Source organism: Tetrao urogallus (assembly GCF_951394365.1).
Source record: "Tetrao urogallus genome assembly, chromosome: 9".
Classification (NCBI taxonomy): domain Eukaryota; kingdom Metazoa; phylum Chordata; class Aves; order Galliformes; family Phasianidae; genus Tetrao; species Tetrao urogallus.
The window spans coordinates 2,237,754-2,260,586 of record NC_136822.1 but is presented as its reverse complement, the minus strand read 5'-3'; the positions used below and the strand labels follow the sequence as shown (position 1 = coordinate 2,260,586).

General features: G+C 47.2%; 2 protein-coding genes across 3 annotated transcripts; both read left to right on the top strand.

The window, feature by feature from the left end:
- Positions 1 to 5,271: 5,271 nt before the first annotated feature.
- Positions 5,272 to 13,704, top strand: LOC306949735 (vitamin K-dependent protein C-like; the record flags this gene model as incomplete). Of its 2 annotated transcripts, none has more annotated exons than XM_079539740.1 (8): positions 5,272 to 5,338; positions 5,456 to 5,616; positions 6,514 to 6,538; positions 7,069 to 7,179; positions 7,871 to 8,011; positions 8,382 to 8,491; positions 9,327 to 9,444; positions 13,136 to 13,704. In XM_079539740.1, 8 exons carry the CDS (start codon positions 5,272 to 5,274, stop codon positions 13,702 to 13,704), a joined length of 1,302 nt encoding a protein of 433 aa, XP_079395866.1. The 2 variants fall into 2 exon arrangements, with proteins under 2 accessions (XP_079395866.1, XP_079395867.1); XM_079539741.1 differs by having other exon boundaries at positions 9,327 to 9,434; positions 13,136 to 13,222.
- Positions 13,705 to 16,262: 2,558 nt separating this feature from the next.
- LOC306949736 (coagulation factor IX-like) lies at positions 16,263 to 21,634 on the top strand (the record flags this gene model as incomplete). The annotated part of the gene is made up of 8 exons (XM_079539742.1): positions 16,263 to 16,362; positions 16,722 to 16,882; positions 17,840 to 17,864; positions 17,994 to 18,107; positions 19,147 to 19,278; positions 19,495 to 19,988; positions 20,407 to 20,524; positions 21,057 to 21,634. The coding sequence occupies exons 1-8, from the start codon at positions 16,272 to 16,274 to the stop codon at positions 21,632 to 21,634; spliced, it is 1,713 nt and encodes a 570-aa protein (XP_079395868.1). The 5' UTR covers positions 16,263 to 16,271.
- Positions 21,635 to 22,833: the final 1,199 nt, after the last annotated feature.

Genomic DNA, 22,833 nt, shown 5'->3' with positions numbered 1-22,833 from the left:
CAAACATCAGGGCTCATGCAAGAGCTTTGAGAGAAAGGTGAGCAGAAAAGCATCATAATGAAAACTGGAATATGCTGGTACGTAGGCTTTGGTATCACCAACAGTGGAGTGTGGAAAAATCAGTGCCTCTAAATCAGAGTTCCTAGATGGCCTTCAAACTCCCCTGTACTGCCAGACCCCACTTGGGTGACTTACAGCCCAGAGACCAGCATGCGTAATCGTATTGCCATGTTCATCACTGCAGAGCAAATTTGGGAACATTCAGTGCTATAAAGCTGGAGAGACAGCAGGAATTTTCAATTACCTTGTAATTTTGTATGTAATTATTTTTTTTTCTAAATTATTACAGTGCAGCACTTGTCTGCTTTTGGCTGCAGACAGTAAAATGTTCACATTCACAGTGGCAAAAAAAAACAATAATTTCCTGAGGACATTTATTTCCATTATTATTGCTGAGCATTTATTTTGTCAACTTCACATCAGCTGTGTAATCTGACAGCAGTCGGTCAAGTTATTGTATGTCAAGACTTGTCTGTTTCAAAAGGTTGCAGGCTGATTTCATGCTGGGCAAACTCCACTGCAACCTTTAGGACGTCGCCAAAAGTAGTTCCTACTCTCCCTATCTTTTTTTAGCTCATTCATTCACCCACATCTCCCTCAGCCTGGTGAGCTGGCAGGGTTTGCTCATGACAAGCTGGAAGACATGCCTGAATAAGCTAGCAAAAATTCTGGCATAGGGACCAAGAAAAGAATAGGTCCAGCTTTTCCCTAACTGCATTCTTCCTATCTGTACATCAGCAGTTGCTTCACTGGCTGTATTTTTTCCTTATCAGTACAAAAGTCTGTCACCTGGCAATGTGTGTGACAGGGAAGCCTGCAAAGGAGAGCCCAGCAGGGAGCACAAGGCAGGTCTTGGCTTTGGAGCTGGGCTGAGGTCTGTGTTTGCTCCTTCGGATAGCAATGGAGACATGAAGTTTCTCTTAGGAACCTCGTATTTATGAACAGATAGGGCTCCTCTCCACTCTTCCTGCTGAGAGTTACAAGGGAAAGCAAAGAGCTTTACATGTGGGCATGTTCCTTAGTGCTGTGCCTGAAGAGGCATCCTGCCATCTGCCCTGGTGGTGATTCCTGCAGAGATGAATCTTCCTTTCTTTTTCATTTATAGTCTGTCTTCTGGATTGGTTCAAATGCTTTTTGTGCAGGTGCACCTTTATCAGAGCATTCATAGCCAGTCTATCCCTGCCTGTTATTGAGGGCAAGGAGGGGGTTCTACCTTCTTTTAAGAGCTAGAAAATGGGATCTATATTCAACCTGAGTGCCTTTAAATATTAAGGTTTCTGCCTAACAGAAGGGTTGTAGCTCTCTACATCTCACTGAGAACAGTGCTGATTTCTGCTGTAGAGATGTGAGCAGATGAGGACAATCTGTCAAATGTCAGTGAGAGCTTATCTGCAAAGCAGGGAGCTGGGCTGAATTCGGGCCACGTTCATCTGAGTTCCTCTTCTGCTGTCCCATCATTTCTGCAGTAGGAGAGAAATTCAGGAAATACAGACAGTAAAAAAATCTGCTTCACCAAATAGAGACTCTGCTGCAGTCTCAGGTAAAAAAACACCAGCTTGAGAGAAGCTAAAGCAGCACATACCACATCTCTGTTCAGTCTCCTAAGAAATGCTACTGTTGTGCAAGCCTTGTGCCACCTGCTGGTTATCAGCCCCCAGCACTGGCAGTGAGTGGGAAGGAGCTGAGCAGTGCCCACAGCAAGCTGGAAGAGCTGTCAGCCCAGTATCTCATGTTCTGGCCCCAGAAATTCACCCTCTGTGGCAAATTCTGGGGATTTGGCATAGCCCTGTGTTATGATGGTGTGGCTCAGTGGGGTTGCAGAGGACACCAGAGGGAGGCTCAGCTCATGAACCAGCTCCTGCTCTGACCCTGCCGAGGGCTCTTAGTCTTCCAGGTTATCTGGTGGGAGCTTTTCCTGCTGGGAGCACCTTGGAATGATTCCGTGCCGTGTTGTATGGAGAGCTCCATTCCTTGCTTTATAGTATTCCCATTTGTGCATACTGTCTCTGTGATTGAAAAAGACTGTTTACAAAATATTTTGTATCTTCAGCTGCGCGTACTGTAAAAAGGAAAGGATGGAAACGGATGTTTTTCTACACCTGTCAGCAGTGACTGCAAGTCTGTGTCATCATCCAGCAACCGCTGTTCCTCAGGGGTCTCCCCGCCGTTCTGTGATCCTGTCGGAAGCATAGGGAAGCACATGAATCCCTGTACAGTCTTGGGAAGAAGGTTTTGTGCCTTAAGAGTGGGACCTGCTTCCCTCCTATTTATTGTGTTAATTTATACAGTGATTATCACGGAAATGTCTCTTGTATTATTGTTTTGTTGGGTTTTTTTTTGTACGTAGTTTACTGTTTGTTGTAAATAAGTTTTTTCTTGTATATAAAGTAAACATGTTTCTGAGCTTCCAGTAAAGATTCTGCTACTGATTTCATTGTGTGAGAAGGCTGTGGTGCCCACCTGGTGGGAGCAGCTAATAAACGTCTGTGCTGTGACAAATGGCTTTATCCTGAATTGCATTGGGAACGCAGAGCTGTTCCCTGGAGAGGGGTGAAATGGTAAACACTGCTCATTGCTGATCACTTTCGTATTGGTTTAATTGCTGCGAGGCAGAAAACATCGTGCAGATATTTGTTGTTGGCTTTCTGTGCAGTGAGCAAAAGAAGAGGGGTTTGAATGCTGGTTCTGCTGCTGCTCAGCTGTCTGCAAAACCAAACCAGGAGGGGAAGGCGCCCTGAGATAAAGCCCTGTGTCTGAATGCTGGTTATTCTGTCCCCTTTTGTGCTGTCAGGAGTGAGCAGTGGGGATGCCCACGTGCTGGTAGGCATCAGATCTGTGCAGTGTGACCACACTGCTGTCGTTGTGCAGTAAGAGATGGGCTGATGCTCTGCTCGGGTCGCTGTGCTTTCAGTTCATTGCAACACACCCGGTAACAAGTGAGAAAACAATTGCAAAGATCAGGCAGAAATCGATTTCTCGTGAAGTACAGAAATGCACTGCCATAAAATGATGCCTGTAGGCTTGAAACTAAAGGATTTGGGGGTGTTTGGGTGAGCAGCTCGTGTATCACACTGCGGTGAGCATTGCCTTCAATCTGTATGGATTGGTGTGTTTGTAAGGTGCTGCCAACAAAGTGTCAGCAGATTGCTTTTAATCTGAGAGGGTGGTCGCAGTTCCACGATAGTTTTGAAGGCAGATGGAAAGTAGTTTATGATTGCATTTCCTCTGTGGAAATAAAAGGCCTCTGTGCTTGCTAGTTAAAGGGAAGGATTTATTTTGTTTGAAAAGAATCTTGTTTGAAGGTGGGAGGAGCATTATAAGAAAGGTCATAGTGATGTTATATACTGTTCCAATATGAAAATGGTAAAATTCATCTTTAAAATGACAGCTATCTCAGGAATAGAGAGAAATAAAGTGACTGTCTTTGCTCACACGTGCACAGTGGACTGGAGTGTGCAGCTCTGCACTGAGCATCACAGAAACATGCAAAGAAAAGGCAGAGAGACAGAAGGGGTGGTCGCTCCTCTGATGCAAGTTGTTCATTCTGGTCCTTTTGGTCTCTCCAAAGAGGAGGAAGCTCTTGGCCCCGCTCAGGTGTCATTGCTGTGCTGTCAGGCCTGCTGCTCAGTGCTGCTGGCCCTTGTTTTAATTACAGCCATCAGACAGAGCTTGGGAAGGTTGGCAGCGGGTTGTGTGCTCTAAAAGTGCCAATAAGATTTCTATTTTAAAATATTTTCTCCTGCTTTTTTCTCTTCTTGCTCTACGTGTTTTGGGTTGGGATTGCTGGCATTTGTTGTTTTTCTGCTCCCCCTGACTGGGCAGCGTGGAAGCAAGCAGGTTCCAAAGCAGCCCTGTCCTTCCTTACCTGTAGAGCACCTTCAGGGCCATCAGGAACATTCCTCATTTGTCTCTTGTGTGTGAGTGTTGGGGATGAACAGCTGTGCCCCACTACTGGGCTGTGGGCAAGCTGTGGTGTTTCTGATATGCACAGAGTGAGGAGGTAATGGAAATTAGGGTTTAAAATACCCCATCATTGTCTGGAACTTCTCTCCGGAGAGCTCCAGCATGAGCTGGCTTACCAGTGACCCTGCAGGAACTGAGTTGTAGTGTCTGCACAGGAGAGGAGCAGATGGGAGGCATTCAGCCTCTTGTCCTGTGTGAGCAGGCTGCCAGAGCTGCTCAGGAGTTGCATCCTTTCTGAATACCGGTGTCAGATAAAAATAAAACAACAAAAAGGTTCTTAGCATCTGACACATCACTTCTCGGTGTTTTATGTGGACAGTTGGTGTGCTTGTCCTGAGTTCCAAACAGTCACAAATCTTGCAAACAGAAATGTGTTCAAAACATGCAAGTTATGCATGTAAAGCACTATTTCTGTGCAGGTGCAAATATTATTTGTGTGGTAGGTAGAACTGACATTAATCCGTTTGTTTCTTCTTGAGTTTCCTGTTACGTTTCCTGTCTTAAGGTGTGTTTTATAACGTGTATTTTCAGCACTCATCTGTTGTCATTAATCACAGCTGAGTCAAGGATGAAGAACGTATCAGCAGAGCTTCAGTGCACACGCACCTTCCCCAGCTGCAGTTTGGATGCCATGAGTTCCGAAACTGATGAAATTGATGGGGAAAAATAGCACAGAATGGATTTGAAAAGGCAGAGAGGACAACTGTTTCACTTTTCCATGCAGGTAAACTGTTGAGCTCCCCCTGAGCACTGTTTGCTTAATGACTAAAGGGAAAGCACTTCATGTCACTCTAAAAAGTAAATAGCTGAAGTTATGGATTAACCCAAGTTCCAGCAGAGCTCATGGCGGAAGAATAAATCACGCTGATTCACACTGAATAAAGCAGTAAGTGCCTCAAAGATATGGTATCACTCAGGGTTTCAAAGATCAGCTTAATTTAATTAAGCATAAAGTTTGTCAGAAGTGTCTGATGGCAAGGGGAGGTGCTGGGGCCGATAGGGAATGCTCTGGGCGAGCTGCTGGTGGGTTGGAGGGATCTGGAAGCAGGCTGGGGGGCTCTGACAAACCACCTTGGAGCTGACATCAGAGAGAAACAGCATTCTGTGAGGGAGCTGCTGTATGATAAAGAAGTGAGGAAAACCTGAGCTGCCTGAGCAGATCCAGCCTCCAGCGTGGGGCCGTGCTGCAGCTCACTGCATGCTCCCCTTCACACCTGGCTGTTCTTCCAAGGGGACTTCTGCTGCAGCATGTGGAAGCTCATCACTATAGGGGTGCTGCTGGCTGCCTGCTCCTCACCAGTGTGCCATACCTCGAGTAAGTGTGCCTTCACCCCATTCCAGTCACTGTGAGCATGATTTCTGCTCCCTGCCAGCTGCTGTTTTTCAGGCTGCTCTCTTCCCTGCTTCCCCACGCTCACGTTTTTGCTTCTAGTATTTTACAGCTACAAGGATGCAAACCAAGTCCTGAAAATCCAGAAGCGGGCCAACTCTTTCCTGGAGGAGGTGAAACCAGGTTCTCTGGAACGTGAGTGCAACGAGGAGATGTGCGACTTTGAGGAGGCCAGTGAGATATTTGAAACCAAGGAAGCCACAGTAAGTTGGAGGAACATAAGACTAAACCGATAGATTGTTTGTCAAAGTATTGTAGTCTGGGGCATAGGAGGTGTTGCTGTCAGCACTCCTGACTCTGAAGGTAGGGCATTCAGTGTGTTGTGGTGATTGTCAAGTTATCACTGCTTGTTTGGGCTGTGGCACTTGGCTGTTCACACATGTCCCACCAGACCCAATTTTGTGCTTTACATCCCAGGATTCCAATCCCTGCTTGACCCCACTGCCTATTCTTGCTGCCACTGTGTTTTTGTTAGTCTGTATGTCTCCAGACTGCCATCTGTGCCAGGCAAACATTTCTCATATCATTAGCTCCTCCCCACATCCCCCAGCCTCCTGGGGGATGGACGTAACTGTAAACATCACTGGTTGCTGCCCCTTTCCACACCTTGTCAATGAGTATGAGCTTGTTTTTTTGTCTTTTTTTTTCATAGAGTCTTACTGTTGCATCAAATGCAGTGGGCTTGCTATTTAGGATGATCCAGTCCTTGCCATCCCTCAGGCCCCAGAGTCTTCTTACAGCCTTCCCCAGTTTTGCCTCCCAACTGGGCACAAATGTAGTTTTGCACTGAGAACATGAGTGACTTGCCTGGCAGTAAGCAACCAGAAAAGAGAATCTGGGGGGATACTGAGGGGTCGTGGTGGTGGTGGGGCTGCAAGCAGGGCAGGGGAGATCTGTGCTGAGTAGGCTCATGGCTGCAATATATGAACGATGGGGGTTGGCCACTTTTGTTAACCATGCATGTCACTGTGCTGCCAAGAAGGAAGAGACCTAGCTGACTAGAGTGCTGTGCTGTGTTGACCAAGACTGTGGTACATTTCAAATCCCTTGCTTGTGAAAAATCTGCCTCTGGCCTTAATGTAAATGTTGTTTCTCTACAGCTAGAGTTTTGGAACAAGTATGTAGGTAAGTAAATTTCTTTCTCAATCATCTGTCTGTGTTTCTTCAAGGTTTGCTGGTGCTCTGCATTCTGCTGCCATGTGTTGCTTACTAGTTTGTATTTTCATTCTCTGTTAAACGGGGCATGTAAAGTACGTTTTCCAGTCCTATTGTATAACCAGCCTCTTAAAATATCTCACGTGCATCTGTGCCCATTATCAGTCACCTCCCCACAGCTGAGGCACTGGGCAAGAGCGATCTCTGCTGCTCTGTCCCTGCCTGGCATGGCCCAAAGAGAAGCCCCAGTTATTGCTCTCTGCTCCTGCAGTAACTTGCCTCTGCCCTGGCTGCCTCAGGTTTTACTTTCTTTCCTTTCTGCCCACTCCACTCCTTCTGCAGTTGTAATTCAAAGCATAAACAAACGCCTTTATCTGCGCCAGCCCCACAGTTATCACCGTGTGGAGGCAGAAGCTGTGCATGGTGCCTGGGGATCAGGAATCTGCTTGTTTTTGTGTTTGCTCTGAGCCAGAGCTCAGGCTCTTAACTGCGTGTTCCAGATGGAGATCAGTGTGCACAGAAGCCTTGTTCCAATGGGGCCTGCAAGGACAATATTGGATCGTATTCCTGCATCTGTGACAAAGGCTGGGAGGGAGCTCAGTGCAATTATGGTAATGCTGCCTTTAATCCATGATATATATAAAAAAACATTCTTTGTGATGGGGATCTCTGCGTACAGGGACCAGCAATTCTGCCATTGCAAGGTATACTCGCTTTCACTACTGGTGTGATTTCTCTGTTGCTTCATAATGCAGTAGAAGGATCATCAGTTCTTACTGAAGTTTGTGTTTCCATGCGAGAGGTTTGGAAATCTGAAAAATCTGTGTTTTACAAAAGCACTGGAAATGGTTCTGTAAAGGATCAGTGACTTTAAAACAGTCAGTACAGGTGAGTTTGGTTGGTTGGTTGGTTGGTTGTTGGTTTTGCAATAGAGAGGGAAAAACAATCCACTGAAAATGTCATTACTGGAACGATGTCTTCCCTGGAGAAAAGCTGAGTAGTGTATTTAATTATGAGCATCTGCATCTTGTATCATCACCACCTTCCACCACTGGTCAGTGATAGAGAATTTTCTGTTCTCCAGCCTGCCTGCCCTGGCAGTTATCTCTGGGTTCTTCATCTCCCCACTGCCTTGTTCGAGGTCTGTTTGCTGTCTGAAGGGCCCTACTTGCCACAAGAGCCTGCAGCTCTCACCCCAGATGTGCTGTTAGCTGTTTGTCACTTGAATCAGGATGCCGTTTTGCCACCTGCTGTGACTCTTTGGCTCTCCAGCTTCTCCTGTCTTGCTTCTTTTTTTCCCAGAGGTCAAATACAATAACTGTTCTGTGGATAATGGAGGATGTCAGCATTTCTGCAAGGAGGACCCTGCCAAGCAGTGCCGCTACTGCAGCTGTGCGTCTGGCTACCAGCTGATGAACGACCATAACATGTGCACACCTGTAGGTAAGAGGAGGATGTCCACGGGAGTTGTCACAGAGAATTACTTGGACATGAAATAAGAGCGTTTTAAGGGAAATATGCTTGCAGTGCACTTCGTACTAATTTTCAGAGCATCCATTTCGTGCAGAGGAATTCCGTGCCTGTATTTCCCAAACCCAGGCCCACTTTATGGCCACTAAGAGCCTAAATTGTGCCTGTGTTTGCCTCATGGAGATTCGCAGGTGAAACAGGAAACTGCCTGCTCTGCAATCATTGAGGAGTTCCTAAAGATGATGTGTAGTACTGCCTGGATTAGAGACAGAGGGGTTGCTCTGAGAGATGTTCTGTTGGGTGAGCTGCTCTGTGCCAGTTAATTTCTCTGTGTTTTCTCTAGTGGAGTTCCCCTGTGGACGAGTGAAAATGGACTACATTGAAGGCAAAGCAGAATTCAATATTCGGCTTATTGGGGGAAATTCAGGAGGAAGGGGTTTTAGCCCTTGGCAGGTAAGGAGTAAAGAGTCTTTCTCTGCCTGCTCCAGCAAGACTCCTCTGTTAATAATCCTGGCAGATTATTTGCTCAGCTCCTTCAAAAGCAGCCCAACATTTGGAGTAACAGGGAGAAATATCTGTTAGCACTCTTGGCCTTGTCATTGTTCACAAGATTTTTTTACTTTGCCAGCAGTGTTGAGAGGAGGGTAGTGGCATTTACTGCTCTGTTGCTCCCTGCTAGGGAATGCCATTCATCATTTCACGGTGCCTGGTGCTCTCTCCAGCTATTGTAACTGCATTACTGTGGGAGCTGGAGGTAACCTTCTCCCCTTTTTCTGCAGAAGTCTTTTCCTGTAAGCCTTGTCTGTCATAAATTCAAGTTATCAGGTTTAATCAGCCAAATACGTGACAGCTTTACAGAGCAGGCTGAGATGCCACAGAGAAAGAGGAGACCTCACAGAGCGTGTCATGGAAGTAGTGAATGTTTATCATCAGGGCCTGCCTGTCTCTGATACTGAAGGCCCTGTTATGCCATCGTAGGAGAGTTGGAGTCTGAGCTGAAACTGTTGTCATGTGCCCTTTTGAAGTAGCACAGCCTGTTCTTGCAGTGACCAGCATTGTCCCTTGCTGGTTTGGGTGAAGCCAGCCCTTATTTGGGAAGAATATTCAATTGTTTTTGTAGATGTTCTACAGAAACCTTGTTACTTTTGTAGAGCTTGGGCTTCAGTGAGCACGATATGCTTTGGTGTTTGATCCGTGTGTGCATATTTCAACCACAAAGGAAAATGCATGCTGTATCTTGTGAGCTGTGCTTCCTGCAGTGTCACACCTTGATGTTTCTTTGTTTCAGGTTATGCTGCAAAATCTGAAAGGGAAATTCCTGTGTGGAGGTGTTCTCATCCATCCCTCCTGGGTCCTAACAGCTGCACACTGCGTTGAGATGGGAGAGACTCTCAAAGTAAGACTTGGTATGGAAAAAATCCAGCCCTTTCTTTTTAAGCACTTCTCTGAATATTCCCAGCTTACGTCACCTCAGGAGAAAGACCGGTGGGTTATAAAGGCAGAAATCCCCCTGGATGGAGAAGCAGGTTGTCTAGGAAGTGCTTAGCTTGCACCACAGCACAGATCAAAAAGGATCAGTAAAACTGATTTCATCTGAGCCACTGTCAACCTTAGCATGGCAGTGAGCTGATTCAGAACACTGCTGATTGTCTGTATAGTAGAAAGACTTAGAAGTCACTTTTGAGAAATCTCTTCTGCTTGTGCTTTTCTGTCCATGAAAATATTCAAGATCCTCCTAAGACTGGCAAGGAAAAAACTTACGAAGTGTAAAGCCTTGAGCTCAGGAGGAGAATGTCACAGTGCCTCTTCCTACCTTTTGATGCATTTAAACAGCATTACTTGAGAGAGTTACAGTAAAAAAGGAGGAAAGTGTTGCAGAACTACATCACTGCGTTACTGGCACTGCTACTCTTAAGCATGAAAAAACGTGTGCTGAATGCAGCACTGCTGCTCAATTAATGGACAAAAATAATCCGAGTTCCAGTCACATTGAAGTAGACTTTTTTTCTTACTGTTTTCTATGTACCACTGTTGAAGACACGGCAGGTTTACTGCTTCCTTTCTCCTTTGGTGAAGGGCTGGGTTGTTCCCAGTAATTGTGGAAAACCTTGGAAATGTACTGTCTGTATGCATGGGTGTGCACACTTTTGAGACCTCAGACCCTAGGGCACACAGGGATGGGTGTGTTTATGTCAGTCATTCCTTGTTCAACATACAGGATGAATGGAGAAATATGTGATATATCCTTGGGTCCTTTTAGTGCTAGAATATCCCCCTCTTCCACAGAGAGACATCAAAATAGAAGTGAATGTCTAGCTTTGAAATCGCACACAGACTACACACCTCCAAACACTTCCAGTTTCTAAGCTATTTTCTTTCCTGTTAATTGATTGCTTAGCATACATTTATTCAGTTATAGTGAGTCCCAAGAAGCAAAAGCCTGTAACTTGGTAAAGGGCCTTGGAATGCTTTAGGGAAAAGCAGTCATCAGAAGTGGTGTTTGAAGGGACCCTCGAGCTCATCTGGTTCCAACTAGAATGCTTCAGAGTGCTAGATGTAGCTTTGATGTTACTTGAAGGGGATTAATTAGTGGGAAAATCAGGACAATTAAGGTTGTAAAAGACCTCCAAGGTCATTTAGTCCAACTGCCAACCCATCACCACTACAGGCACCACACCATGTCCCCAAGTGCCACATCTACCCTTTTCTTTAGCTAGGGAAAGGCTGCAAGGAAATCACTGCAACCTGGTCTTGTACTGCAGGTCCTGGTGGGCATCTGTGCAGTGTGATCAGCTTTCAGCTGGGATAGCAAAGAAACTCTGTCCAGAAAGTCACATGCTAATCAGATACAAAGGTGGAGCATAAGTGATTTTCCATGGAAGTGCCAGTGCTTGAAAGCCATGGTTTGAGAGATTGATTTGTTTGGCTTAAATGAAACTCAAGAAACATCTCACACATAAATTCAGGGCGAGTAAGCGGAGTAATTTACGGTGCAAGGATAACCAGCAAAAAGGGCTCAGATTTAAATCCCACTCTCCCAGCTGCCTTGAAAGACCTTCCTCATTAATAGAAGAAAAAACAAGTGTGTGGCTGCGGACTGAGTTGTGGCATATGTGAGAGGACTCCTTCCATCAAACCTGGAGGAACCTTACTGTGGTGAGATGATAGAAACCACATAAGAGTGGTTTACTGTGGTGTAGGAGGCAGTGGAGAGAGGGTGGATGTGCAGAACATCTTGAGTCTTCACCAATAGAGAAGAAAGAATGAAGTTATGCTCCTGGTTGAGCAGAAAGGAGCTTTAAGACAACCTTGAGATACACGGAACAGTTTGAGTGGAGACATTGCCACGTCTGCACGTGCAGAGTTGAGCTGTGGGGCAGGAATGAAGGTGTTTGTATTGACTGCAGGGGTGGTACCTGACCTGCCTCCAGCCCATCAGTCTTCTGGCCTTCTCCTGTTGCACCTCCTGTTCACCAACTGTAAGAACAAAACTGGAGGGAAGGCTCACGTCTGGGTTTGCACTCATGATCTTGGAGAGTGTTCTGGTAGCTGTATTTGTTCATGTCTGAAGTGGAAAGTTAGATCTCAGAGTAGATACTTGGAAGATGGATCTGAGAACATCCCAAACCTCCTTCCTGTGGCACTTGCTCCTGCATGTGAAGCAGAGTTGTATGTGTGAAGATCAGAGTAGAACCCTGCCCCTTACCCTTGGGTGTCTGCCAGTCAGCCCTTTGTCACAGCAGCTGCGGAGTGGGAGAACAGAGCGAGGAGATGTGCTCCCAGGGTGCTGCTGCCAGAAAGAGGAGTCAAGATGGAAGAAAAACGCTTGTTTTGTGAGTGATGGCTTGGTGATAGGAAGTCCTCTAGGTGATGTCTAGAGGGGTTTGAGCAGTCTGAACTGCCTACTGTGGACACATATTAAATGGCCGCTGGCTGTCTGCAAAGGAACAAGAGGAGAGGATCAGAAATAAGGGGTCTAGAAGTCCAAGGTTCAAAGCTGGACTTCGTGGAGTCTTTTGAGAATCTGTTTCTGGAGCTGCTCTGAATTATAAAGTCCCCATTCTTGGAAACACAGGAAAAAGAAAGAAAAACAGACAAGAAACACTAGCAGCAATACCCCATTGAGAGGCTCAAGCATGGCAAGTGACCTTGGTAGTGCGAAGTCAGAGGAACTTTAAGGATTTGTTTGGAAGGATCCAAGTAAGACTGAGGGAACTGAAAAGTTAATTGGAAGGGGGCAAACTGGAAGGACGGTGTGGTGTAGCCTGCATTTGGAAAGGTGATCATAAAGAGCAACTTGCAGCTCACCCACAGAGTGACTGAGATGGAAAGCACCCTTGGGTTTGCAGAATGAATGGATTCCCAAGGGAGAAGTGTTTTTATCGAGTAGGTACTGAAACAGACATTGAAATTAAGCTTAAATAGCACAGAAATGTGACTTTTTGGTGGCTACTTCCTCACATCCTATCAGATATCTTTCTTCTCCATTGTATCACACATAAATGAATTGTTCTCCCCTTTCTGGCCTCTTTCAGCTTAACTTCCAGCTTATTTTTGCATAACTGCTCAGCCCATGAAGTGGCCGATCACGCAGCACAAACAGAAATAGAGGAGTCTTAAGTGGTCGAAGAATCCTTAAGATACAGGTGCACAATTTTAGGGTGGGATGGTGTTATCAGTTAGTCACATTTATCCTTTGAAACCTGAGATGCAGACATTCAGATGCTGGTTATACAGCACATGTATAATGTAAATGTCTTCCTTTGCTGTGCACTGGCTGTGCTGGCTCCAGGACAGCTGGGTTCCTCCCCATGAACATCTCTGGAGTTACACAGGTGTGCTATAATATGAACTCAGCAGGGGAATATTGAGCAGTTTCAGCTTCTCAGCTGATCACAGCTGTAGGGCATTAAATCAGTACAGCACGCATTCACGGCGTGGGCAGATCTGGAAAGTTCACACTTTGTCTCTCGAGTAGAACGCTGTTAACCTTCGATATAATCCAGTTGCTTTGGTGATGGAAGCCAGGAAAGCTCCCTTTGTTCTGAGGAGTCAGAAGCCCAGAAGCAGCTCTCATCTCCCTCTTTGCCCCTGCAGGTAAATACCACCGTCTCCGTACGGAGCCCAGCGAGCAAACCATTCGTGTTGACAGATACGTGCGCCATGAGAATTACAGCAAGCTGACCTCAGACAACGACATCGCCATGCTGCACTTGGCAGAGCCCGCCATGTATGACAAGTACGCCCTGCCCATCTGCCTTCCCACGCGGGACCTGGCAGAGCACGAGCTGACAACCAAGGGCAGGCAGATGCTGGTGACCGGTTGGGGCAGCACAAGCGATGAGATGAGGAATTACTCTGCTCTCCTCAGCTACATCGAAATCCCCATCGTTCCCAAGAATGAGTGCGCCCAAGTGATGACAAACACCATCTCTGACAACATGCTGTGTGCGGGGAGTCTGGGAGACAGGAAGGATTCCTGCAGTGGGGACAGCGGAGGACCGATGGTCACTAAATATCAGGATACTTGGTTTTTGGTAGGACTGGTGAGCTGGGGAGAAGGCTGTGGAAAAAAGGAGAAGTTTGGAGTGTACACCAAAGTCAGTCAGTACCTGGAATGGATCCAGCACCACATAAATAAGATGTCAGGTTCCTGGAGGGGTTGATTCTGGTGCTTTGAGCCTGGAATACTGTGGCTGTGTGCTGTGCTAGTGATGGTATGAGGTGTAATGTGCTGTCGCATCTACAATATTAAATGCTGAGTATCTGTTAACCTCACGTGCTACTTTCTCCAAGTTCTGTTGTTTATATGTAGCGTGGTCCTGCTTAGGCCTTACAGGCAAGAGGTGTACTGTACCCCGTTGTGCTGAGAGGCTGCACAGAGTTGTAACAAGAATGGCCTGTTGTCTAACAGACCTGCCTGCTAGGTGTGAAATGACTGAACCCAGTGGGCGCTGGGGAGAATGCCAGAGAGGTCTATTGAGAAGATGTTTAAAGTTGAATACTTCTTCATCCAGTTCTGTCATTTCAGCTCTAACACAGCAGCTGCAGTAACTGTGCTGGTTTGCTTTGTGTTTGTGTGATTTGACTTTCAACAAAATGCAGTTTTCTTAACTTCATCACTGCCTCCAATCATTCACATTTGAATCCAGTGCTTGCAGGTCAAGCTGATGTAGCAGCTCAGTAGATCTCCTCTGTTGTTTCTGTTCCTTGCAAACACAGTGACTGATTGTAGCTACTCAGAGTTCCTTGAAAGTCAGTGGGAACTCTGCTGTGACTTAAGAAAAGAGGCTTAATTGCAAACTCTTGCATGCTCTATTTATTGTCATGTCTGTAGATCTGGTCTAATTAGCAAACTAAGCAAACTGTTTTGTTCATTTCTATTCAGCTGCAGGCTGCATTAGTGTTCCTTTTACTTACTGATAGTTTTATGTGTGTTTGCATCCCTATCAATACTTCTGTTGGTATGCCAGTAAGCAAAGTAGGGAAGTTGGAATAGTCTAAATGAAATTGAATGCAATCACAGTTCCTGCTTGTTTTTAATCTTGATACACGAGCCTGCTCAATGCAATTGGTCCTACAGAGAAAAGGGGAAACCAGCCGTGCTGTAGTGGGTGCAGGCTTCCAGTATCCCCTTTGGGATTTGGAGCCCTGTTTGGATCAGTGATCAGTTTGCTCTCGTGATGAGATTCTGAAATGAAAGAACAACCCAGTTGTATTAGAATTTGTAGGGAAAATAATATAGTAATACGTCTTAGGCCTGCAGACTTGTCTTGTTGACTTATGAGCTGCTCACATTTACAAAGCGAGCAGAGAAGTTGATTCATGCATACAAGAAACAACAAACAGGCCAACAACAAACGAGTTGGAGGTAAGCTGAAACCAGAGTACCTCAGCCACCAGTCTCTGTCTCACTCCTTTTTCTTTGTTTCCCCCTCCCCTTTTTTAATTTGGAATGAATTTAGGGACTGACGGATGTTAAAGAATTGCACTTCTTTGAGCAGCAACCTTCCACACAAAACCTGAACCATGAAAATGTGCCTCTGAGAAGCCTTGCTACACATTGAACTACAAGAACAAAATGGTGCTGTGTTCAAAGCCAGTAAAGCTGGGCTCTGACCAAGGGCAGAACTCCTGATGTCAGTGAACAGCTTTGGTTGTTAGCAGGCAGTGTTTGCCTGCCTGCAGGAGGCTGCAGCGCGTCCACCTGCACAGCTTTGCACGTTTCAAAAGATGTTTGCAGAGCAGCTTTGTGTATTTTCCAGGTCACTTATCTCACCAACTGAAAGAAAACGGGGGCTCCAGGAATCTGCTCTCAACAGTACCAAACTCCTGAGGAGGTTGCTACAAAGAGGCGACTCTTATCATTGGGGGATGCTTTTAATGATCTTTTGTTTCTATTCACACGTGTGTGTGTGCAGAAACGTGGAATTGTCTTTGGATTTTGGATTGCGGGTGGGTTTCAGGGAATCCAGAAGGTTGTCTCTCCTCTGTCAATATTTGTGCCTGGTTAATGATCAACCTCATGACCTCACGGCGCTTCCTGGTGCGCATCCAAATCTCTTTCCTGTCGCCCCTAAAAAATAAAAGAAAAAAAAAGTGAGTATAAATGCACGTTTCTGTGTAAAAGCGAATGCATTCTGGATCCTGTTTTTTGGCAGATGACACAGATAGCAAAGAGGTACGTGCTGTCAGACCCCTGTGAAGGTAGCAGGGAGACATGTTTGGAGCCAGGCATGCGGTGCATGGTTTCCTAATCGGAGCTTGCAAATGCAGTCTTAGTTGACAGAACACTCCGTAGCCACTGTCATTGGAGACCACGGACTGCTGTGGAGCTCAGACCTCACCACAGTCCTTGGCAATGCAGGCAGGGCTGTGGCTGGGAGTGCTGCTCTGGCTGGGCCTGACTCGTGCCTGCTGCCTCATCTCAGCTCCTCTGACGCTTCTGAGAGCTTTGGATCAGACCCTGTGCTGCTTTCTGGGCTAGGTCCATCTGTGCACATCACCCTGCAAACTGTTGGCATTCCTACAGCATTGGCATTACTCGGAGAAACAATGGAAATCACATCCAAACGAACTCAGTAGAACTTGCTCTCTTTCTCCCTTCTCTTGCTCCTACTCCCTTTTGTCGTTGTCTTGTTTGCAGGCTGGCTGCCCGTTGCTGGCGCTGTGGCAGCTCACCCATCTCATCTCATTCACCTTTTCCCTCTGAAGGAAAGTCGGAGTTTTCCAAATGCCCACTGAGATGGAGAGCAGCTCCTCGCTGGCGATGTTCATCCTGCTGATGTGCTCCATCAACAGCAGCTGTCCATACTCATATTCAGGTGGGTACTTCTAATGATGTTTTTAACCTAACTGACTTGAGAGAATCTCAGCACACTGTCCTGCAGGTTCAAGAAGGACTTCCTGAAATGCACAAGAGGAAAATGAGTACTTGGTTGTGTTTCCATGAGACATCAGCCATTTGTAACTTCCTCCTTAGGCCCATGTTCTGTTTTTCCTGTACTGTCTTGTGACATTAAAGCCCAAATTTGAATTACAATTTGCAATTACAGCAATGTTCTTAGGCCTTCAGAAATTCCCTCAGCTTCAATACAAAAACAGCACTTGTAAAGGTGATTGAATCTTTAATATAGCAGGAGATTTCAGGGATGAAATCAATGGTTCAATTTTGTTTTTGTAGTGTTCATGAGGAAAGATGCAGCGCATGAGGTGCTGAGGGTCCACAAACGTGCCAACTATTTTCTAGAAGAGATCCGCCCAGGGAACTTGGAGAGAGAATGCAATGAGGAGAAGTGCTCATTTGAGGAGGCAAAGGAGATCTTCCATTCGCAGGAGAAAACGGTGAAAAAGTGAACAGTGAGCTGGAAGGACTTGTCCTGGAAGGGATTCCACCAACAGATCAACCCAACACTAACTTCAGTTGACTTACCAATAGGAAATAATGTTCTGTCCTTTTAATTCCAGATCCCAACTCTTCAGATAGCTATAAAGGCACAAAGCAGGGAAACGTGCAGGGGGAAGCTTGGTTTGGGTGGCAGGGGAACAGGAGGAGGAGCAGATGATACTCCTGATGAACTTGCTGCATGGGTGCTCTCATTCCATAGTGCCCTGTTCTGGGGCTACGTAATCCACTTGCCTTAACCTGGTTCAGAGCAAAGAGCTGTAGTGTTCAGCACAAGTTAGAATGGCACGAATTGCTGCACTCTCCCCGTCCCCAGGTGAGCAGTGTGTTTGTGTCTGTGCTGCTGGGCATTGCCAGCAGCTGGGAGTTGGCAGAAAGGATTTCACACATTGCAGCTCTTGGCTTTAGGCGTCAAATCTGCAGGAATATCCAGAATGCTGCAAGGGGCCTGGGCTGCTTTCTAGCCTTTAGGTGCCTTAGGTGCAGGGTCTTCAAAGAGCTGCGTGCTGGAAAAGCAGCTGTACAGCAGCTGCTGTACCCAGAACTTCTTTTTGTGAGCACCTCAGCCCAGCAGCATGATTCTGGCCTTTTCAGGGGGCTCAGCCTTGCTCAGATCAATACAAGGTGAGGGAGGACCTTGTCCCCATAGCACCCAGATGGGTTGCAAGGCTGCAGGCATTCTGCTGGGGACCTTGCAAAGCAGGAGTTTGCACTTTGAGTTTTATCCCAGTACAATCCAATTGCTGCTCTCTGCTCCGGAGCGTGCTGATAATGAAGAGGATTTTATGGTCCTAATCAAACTCTTGCTTTACATGGAAACAAAAATTTGTTTTCTAAATGACTAATAACAGTATGGCCACTTAGTGACTGTTTTCTTTCATGATTTCTTCTTGCAGATGGAGTTTTGGTTCAACTACAAAGGTGGGTAGAACAAAAATTACAAATAATCATTTCTTGTGTTCCTTCTGGGTAATTTATGGAATTCTGTGGAAATTTAAAACCAAGCGTCTCTCAATCCCTGGAATTACATTGTCCTGTGTTTTTTCTTAGGTTTAAATCCATGCACTACAAATCCTTGTAAGAATGGTGGAGTTTGCAAAATAAGACGCTACAGTTACTTTTGCATCTGCCCCCCGAAATTTGGAGGAGACAACTGTGAAAAAGGTGAGTAGGGGAACGCACACGTGGACATTCAGTGAAGGAAGAATTAAGGCTGGGATTTGTTCCCTGGACACTTTTCATTGGGGTTCTCGATGCTGACTTCATGTGTGCAGTGCATACCTGGTTGGTTGGTTAAGGTTAACCCTTTAGAATGGGTTGTGCACAGGAGGGCAGCACTGTCTGTCACACAGCAGCTGCCACTCTTGCACTGATCTTTGCAAGCCCAGTGGAAAGCATGAGCTCATCTCCCACTTCCTCTCTTGCTGCCTTGCTTCCTTCCTTCCTTTCTTCCCTCCTTCTCTTCCTTCCTCCTTCACTCTCTCCCATCTTCCCTTCCTCTTTCTGTCCTGCCCTTCAATCTCCTCCCACCTCATTTATTCCATCCCTCCCTTTCTTTTCCCCCTTCCTTTCCACATCTCAATTCCTTCATTCCCTCCCTGCCTTCCCATCCTCCATTCTTTGCTCTCTCCTTAACTCCTTTCCTTCCCTTCCTCTCCCTCCATTCTTCCCCCTTCTCCTCACCAATTCCTCCCCTCTTCTCCTATCCTCCTTTTCTCTGGAAAGGATGGGACCATCCTTCCATTTCCCTTCCTTCCTTCTTCCCACTCTCCCTCTGGTTTCCTGCCTCTTTTCCTGCCCTACTTTATCCAACCACCACACACTCCTCTCTCAACCCTCTCTTCCTTCCTTCCCACCCTACCTCCCTTTATGATTTCCTCCACCCTCCCTTTACCCTTCTCTCCCTGCCTCCCTTCCTTCATCCCACCCTTCCCTTCAGCCTTCCTACCTTATCTGTTCTTCTCTGCCTTCCCTGTGTCTTTTTCCATTTTCTCCCTCACACTTCCATCACTCTTCATCTCTCCCTCCTCCCTTCATCCTCTTCTTCCTCCCTCCCTCCTTTCATCACCTTTCTGCCTGCCTCTCCTTCAGTCCCTAATTCCTTCCCTTTCCTTCCCTTTCCCCCCCTCACTAACTGCTCTGCAGTACCTCTCTCTCCGGGCCCTGTTTGCAGCACTAACCTCGCACTGTGCTTCCACTGCAGAGAAGTTGGAGTGCTGGTACAAGAACGGTGGCTGCTGGCAGTACTGCTGGGACAGCAGCTCCTTCCAGGTGCAGTGCTCCTGTGCCAAGGGCTACACCCTGCACGAGGACGGGAAGAAGTGCGTGCAAACAGGTACTGTGCACCCAGCTACTGGAGCTTGTGCTTGGTGTGTGGAAAATGAAACGTTTGGATGCCTCTCGGTTAGCCTTCCTGCAGCCCTGTGTCCCTGTAAGCACAAATGGGGAGCAGGACAGCAGTAGGGGCAGGAATGAGTCCGTTCCTCCCACCAGCATCTTCTGACACTGCATCAAGCACCCGTTGCTCACAGCCTTTCTCTTTTTCCCCCAGCCCCGTTTCCATGTGGCCTGATCAGAGCCCGGCGTGCCTTGGAGGAAGCGCGGCACGAGGCGGCCACGTGGAACAGCAGCACAACTCCTGCAGTTAAACAGGCCAAGGGGAAGCAAAGTGCTGCCGGGGAAAAGGAAGCTCTAAAGGATGCATCTGGGCAAAGCACAGCCGCGGAGGACGATGCTGGGCAGGAAGGTGGGGACCCCAGTCAGCAGCCCACAGAGGGACCGGCCTGGCAGAATGAGACAACAGCGGCTGCCATGCAGGAGGAAATGGCGGAGAAAACTTCTGGGCAGAACCAGAGCGGGCAGAGCAGCGGGCAGGACAAGACAGGGGCAGTGCAGCACGTGCCTGGGGGTCTCCATGCCAGTGACCATGCAGATGTCTCAGCCACACTTCAGTGCCCCCAGAGAAATGCCAGCGCTCCCGCAGAGCACAGAGACTCCAGGATAACTGGAGGAACGTTGTGTCATCGGGGACAGTGCCCCTGGCAGGTAATGAACACACCTGGGTGCTTGCTGTGCAACTGGGTCCAGCTGGAGCAGCTTTCAGCAATGGTTGCTGAGGTTGGTTCTCTAGGTCAGCAGTAATTTGAGCAAACACCATGTATTTATTTCTCAAACTGCATTTTTGATCCATGTGTTTCACTTGTTGCTGTTTGCATGTTTAGTGCTTTCTCAACTACAGCAGCTGGCTCTTCTGCTCTCGTTCACTTTGTTTCTGTCTGCTTGTGGTGCTGGATGCTTTCTGAAATGGCTGTTTGTATTTCTAGTCTATGTGCCCAGGTGAGATTTTTGTCCTGAGCCTTTCAGAGGATCCCAACCTGAAGGCAAATGGCAAACAGGGGAACTTCCACTATCCCTCCTTCATGCCCTTTGTCACTACTACTACAGCAGTGCTGTTCTCACGCAGGTTTTGATCCGTGACAGCAGAGATATTGGTTTCTGTGGAGGGAGTTTGATCAACAGCCGCTGGGTGATCACAGCTGCTCACTGCCTCGATCTTGTCAGACCTCACCACGTGACCATAGGTGAGTACCAGTCAGCACTGCGCACCCCTACAAACCCACAGGTGATCTCATTTTAAATGGCAGCATTGTGCAGCAGGCTTGGTGTCTCAGTGCTGCCACTTCTCAGGGCCCGGTAAGATAACAGCACTGGTGGCAGTAGCAAGCTGGCACCCTCACCCCAGGCGTGCTGCAGTACAGCCTTGTGCTTGAGACCTCAAGGAAAAGAGGGACAGCAGCAGCGAGCAGAACACAGCCCAGGTAACTGGCACAGACCAGTGCTGCATCTTTATGTCAGAATCCTGAGTGCTGCCCTTCCAAATAGTTCTTGACAACATTGGTGGTGAAGTCCCTACCCAGGACTCTGCTGCTGTCGTTGGTTCGCTCCTAAGAAGCAAACTGGAAAAGCCGAGTTGCAGGATCACGTCTGCACTCCAAGAAGTTACTTCACACAGCTGGCTTCCTTTGTCAAAGCACTGATACATGAGCTTCCTGCTCCCCCAATACTGAGCAGGCCCATCACGTGCAGCTTCCCTTTAACTTGTTGTGGCTACAGGTGACTTCGACAAGTACCAGAGGGAACTGAAGGAGCAGAAGATAGGTGTGGAACGGAGCTGGACGCATCCGCACTACGATTCCAACAACTACGACGGGGACATCGCCCTGCTGTACCTGAGCAGCGAGGTGGTTTTTAACGATTACGCCATTCCCATCTGCCTGCCCAGCCCCAAGCTGGCAGCCTTGCTGGCCGAGGAAGGACGAGTGGGGATGGTGAGCGGCTGGGGCGCCACGCACAGCCGGGGCTCCACGCTGCGCTTCCTCATGCGGGTGCGGCTGCCCGTAGTGAGCATGGACACGTGCCAGCAGGCCACGCGCAGGCTGGTGACAGACAACATGTTCTGCGCCGGGTACGGCACCGAAGCTGCGGATGCCTGCAAGGGCGACAGCGGAGGCCCATTTGCTGTGTCTTACCACAACACTTGGTTCCTGCTGGGCGTCGTAAGCTGGGGTGACGGCTGTGCTGAAAGGGGAAAATACGGCGTGTACACCAGAGTGTCCAACTACCTCCCCTGGATTAAGGAGACTGTTGAAAGCGTGGCAGATTCAGAAAAGTTTTCCATTAATTTTTCCTAAGAGCGGCCTTAAAAATAGGGACAATTCTTGTATTACAGCTGTCCCTGATGCTGAAAGCCAGGTTTGTCTTTAAAGGAATGCTGAGTCTCAATTTACCATGATTTGTTGAATTGCTCAGTAAATATTACTAAGCAAAACATCTGTAATAAAGAACTATTCCTGCAATAACAAAGGCGACAACTGAACTTCTTTCTGAAGATGGTGGTAGAAAGGAGAGCTGGGCTGGCTGTTCTTTTGCTTCTCACACCTACACTCACATCACACAGGGGCTGACTGCTCAGAAAAGGAAGCACATGGCAGGTTGTGCTCTCTGGCTGTGCAGCAGCATGCTGGTACAGGGATCATGGATCAAGGGAGTTCTGCAGTGTGTGCCTGCTGCTTCAAGTACAACTCAATTCACTGAAATAGCAGTTGTTGCTGATTAGAATCTTTACTACAAGCTGTTCCAGCTGCACTGCTTGGGAGAGAGACTATACAAGTGGAGCTACAGAACACAGACCTGCAGGCATAGCACAGAATGAAGGGCCAATTTTTACACCCTTTTCCTGAAGGAAAAACGTACACTTATTAATTCTTGAGACCCCCCCCACTCCCTCTTATACATCATTTCTCTCTCCCAGTGTTTGCTGCAAACCAGCACACACAGGTGTATGCTGCAGTTAGCAGGTGGTCTTTTCCACCCATCTCCAAAGATATTCTCACTTTGTCACCTTTCCTACAATCTACCAGTAGGCTCCCATAAAAAACAAGTCTTACTCATTAGCTCTTCTCTTCAGCTTCATGGACACCGGGGGGCCTGTAGTTAACAAAACTCTTGAGATAAATACCCCCAGTGCCTGATGTGTGCAGTACCATTAACTGCAATAAAGCTTGGTGGTTGCAGGGGGAGGGCTGGGAAAGCCAGTCTGACCCACAGACCTGCAGGGCCAAATGGAACCAGGATGTGAATACAGTTCATTGACTTTCACAGAGCTTCACCTGCCACTATGGCAATAAGGAATCCAGTCTGTCAGTCAATTCTTAATTAAAAAGAACATAACTTTGGAACAGCAGGCATAAAATGACACACACCTGAGTTACATAAATAGGATTACTTACTTGCTCTTACGATGCATGCAAGTGGAATTCCTTCAACAGTGCAAGCATCCTTCACTGTTTGCTTAAAGATCACATCCCCTCCTGGCTAACAAAGGCAGATC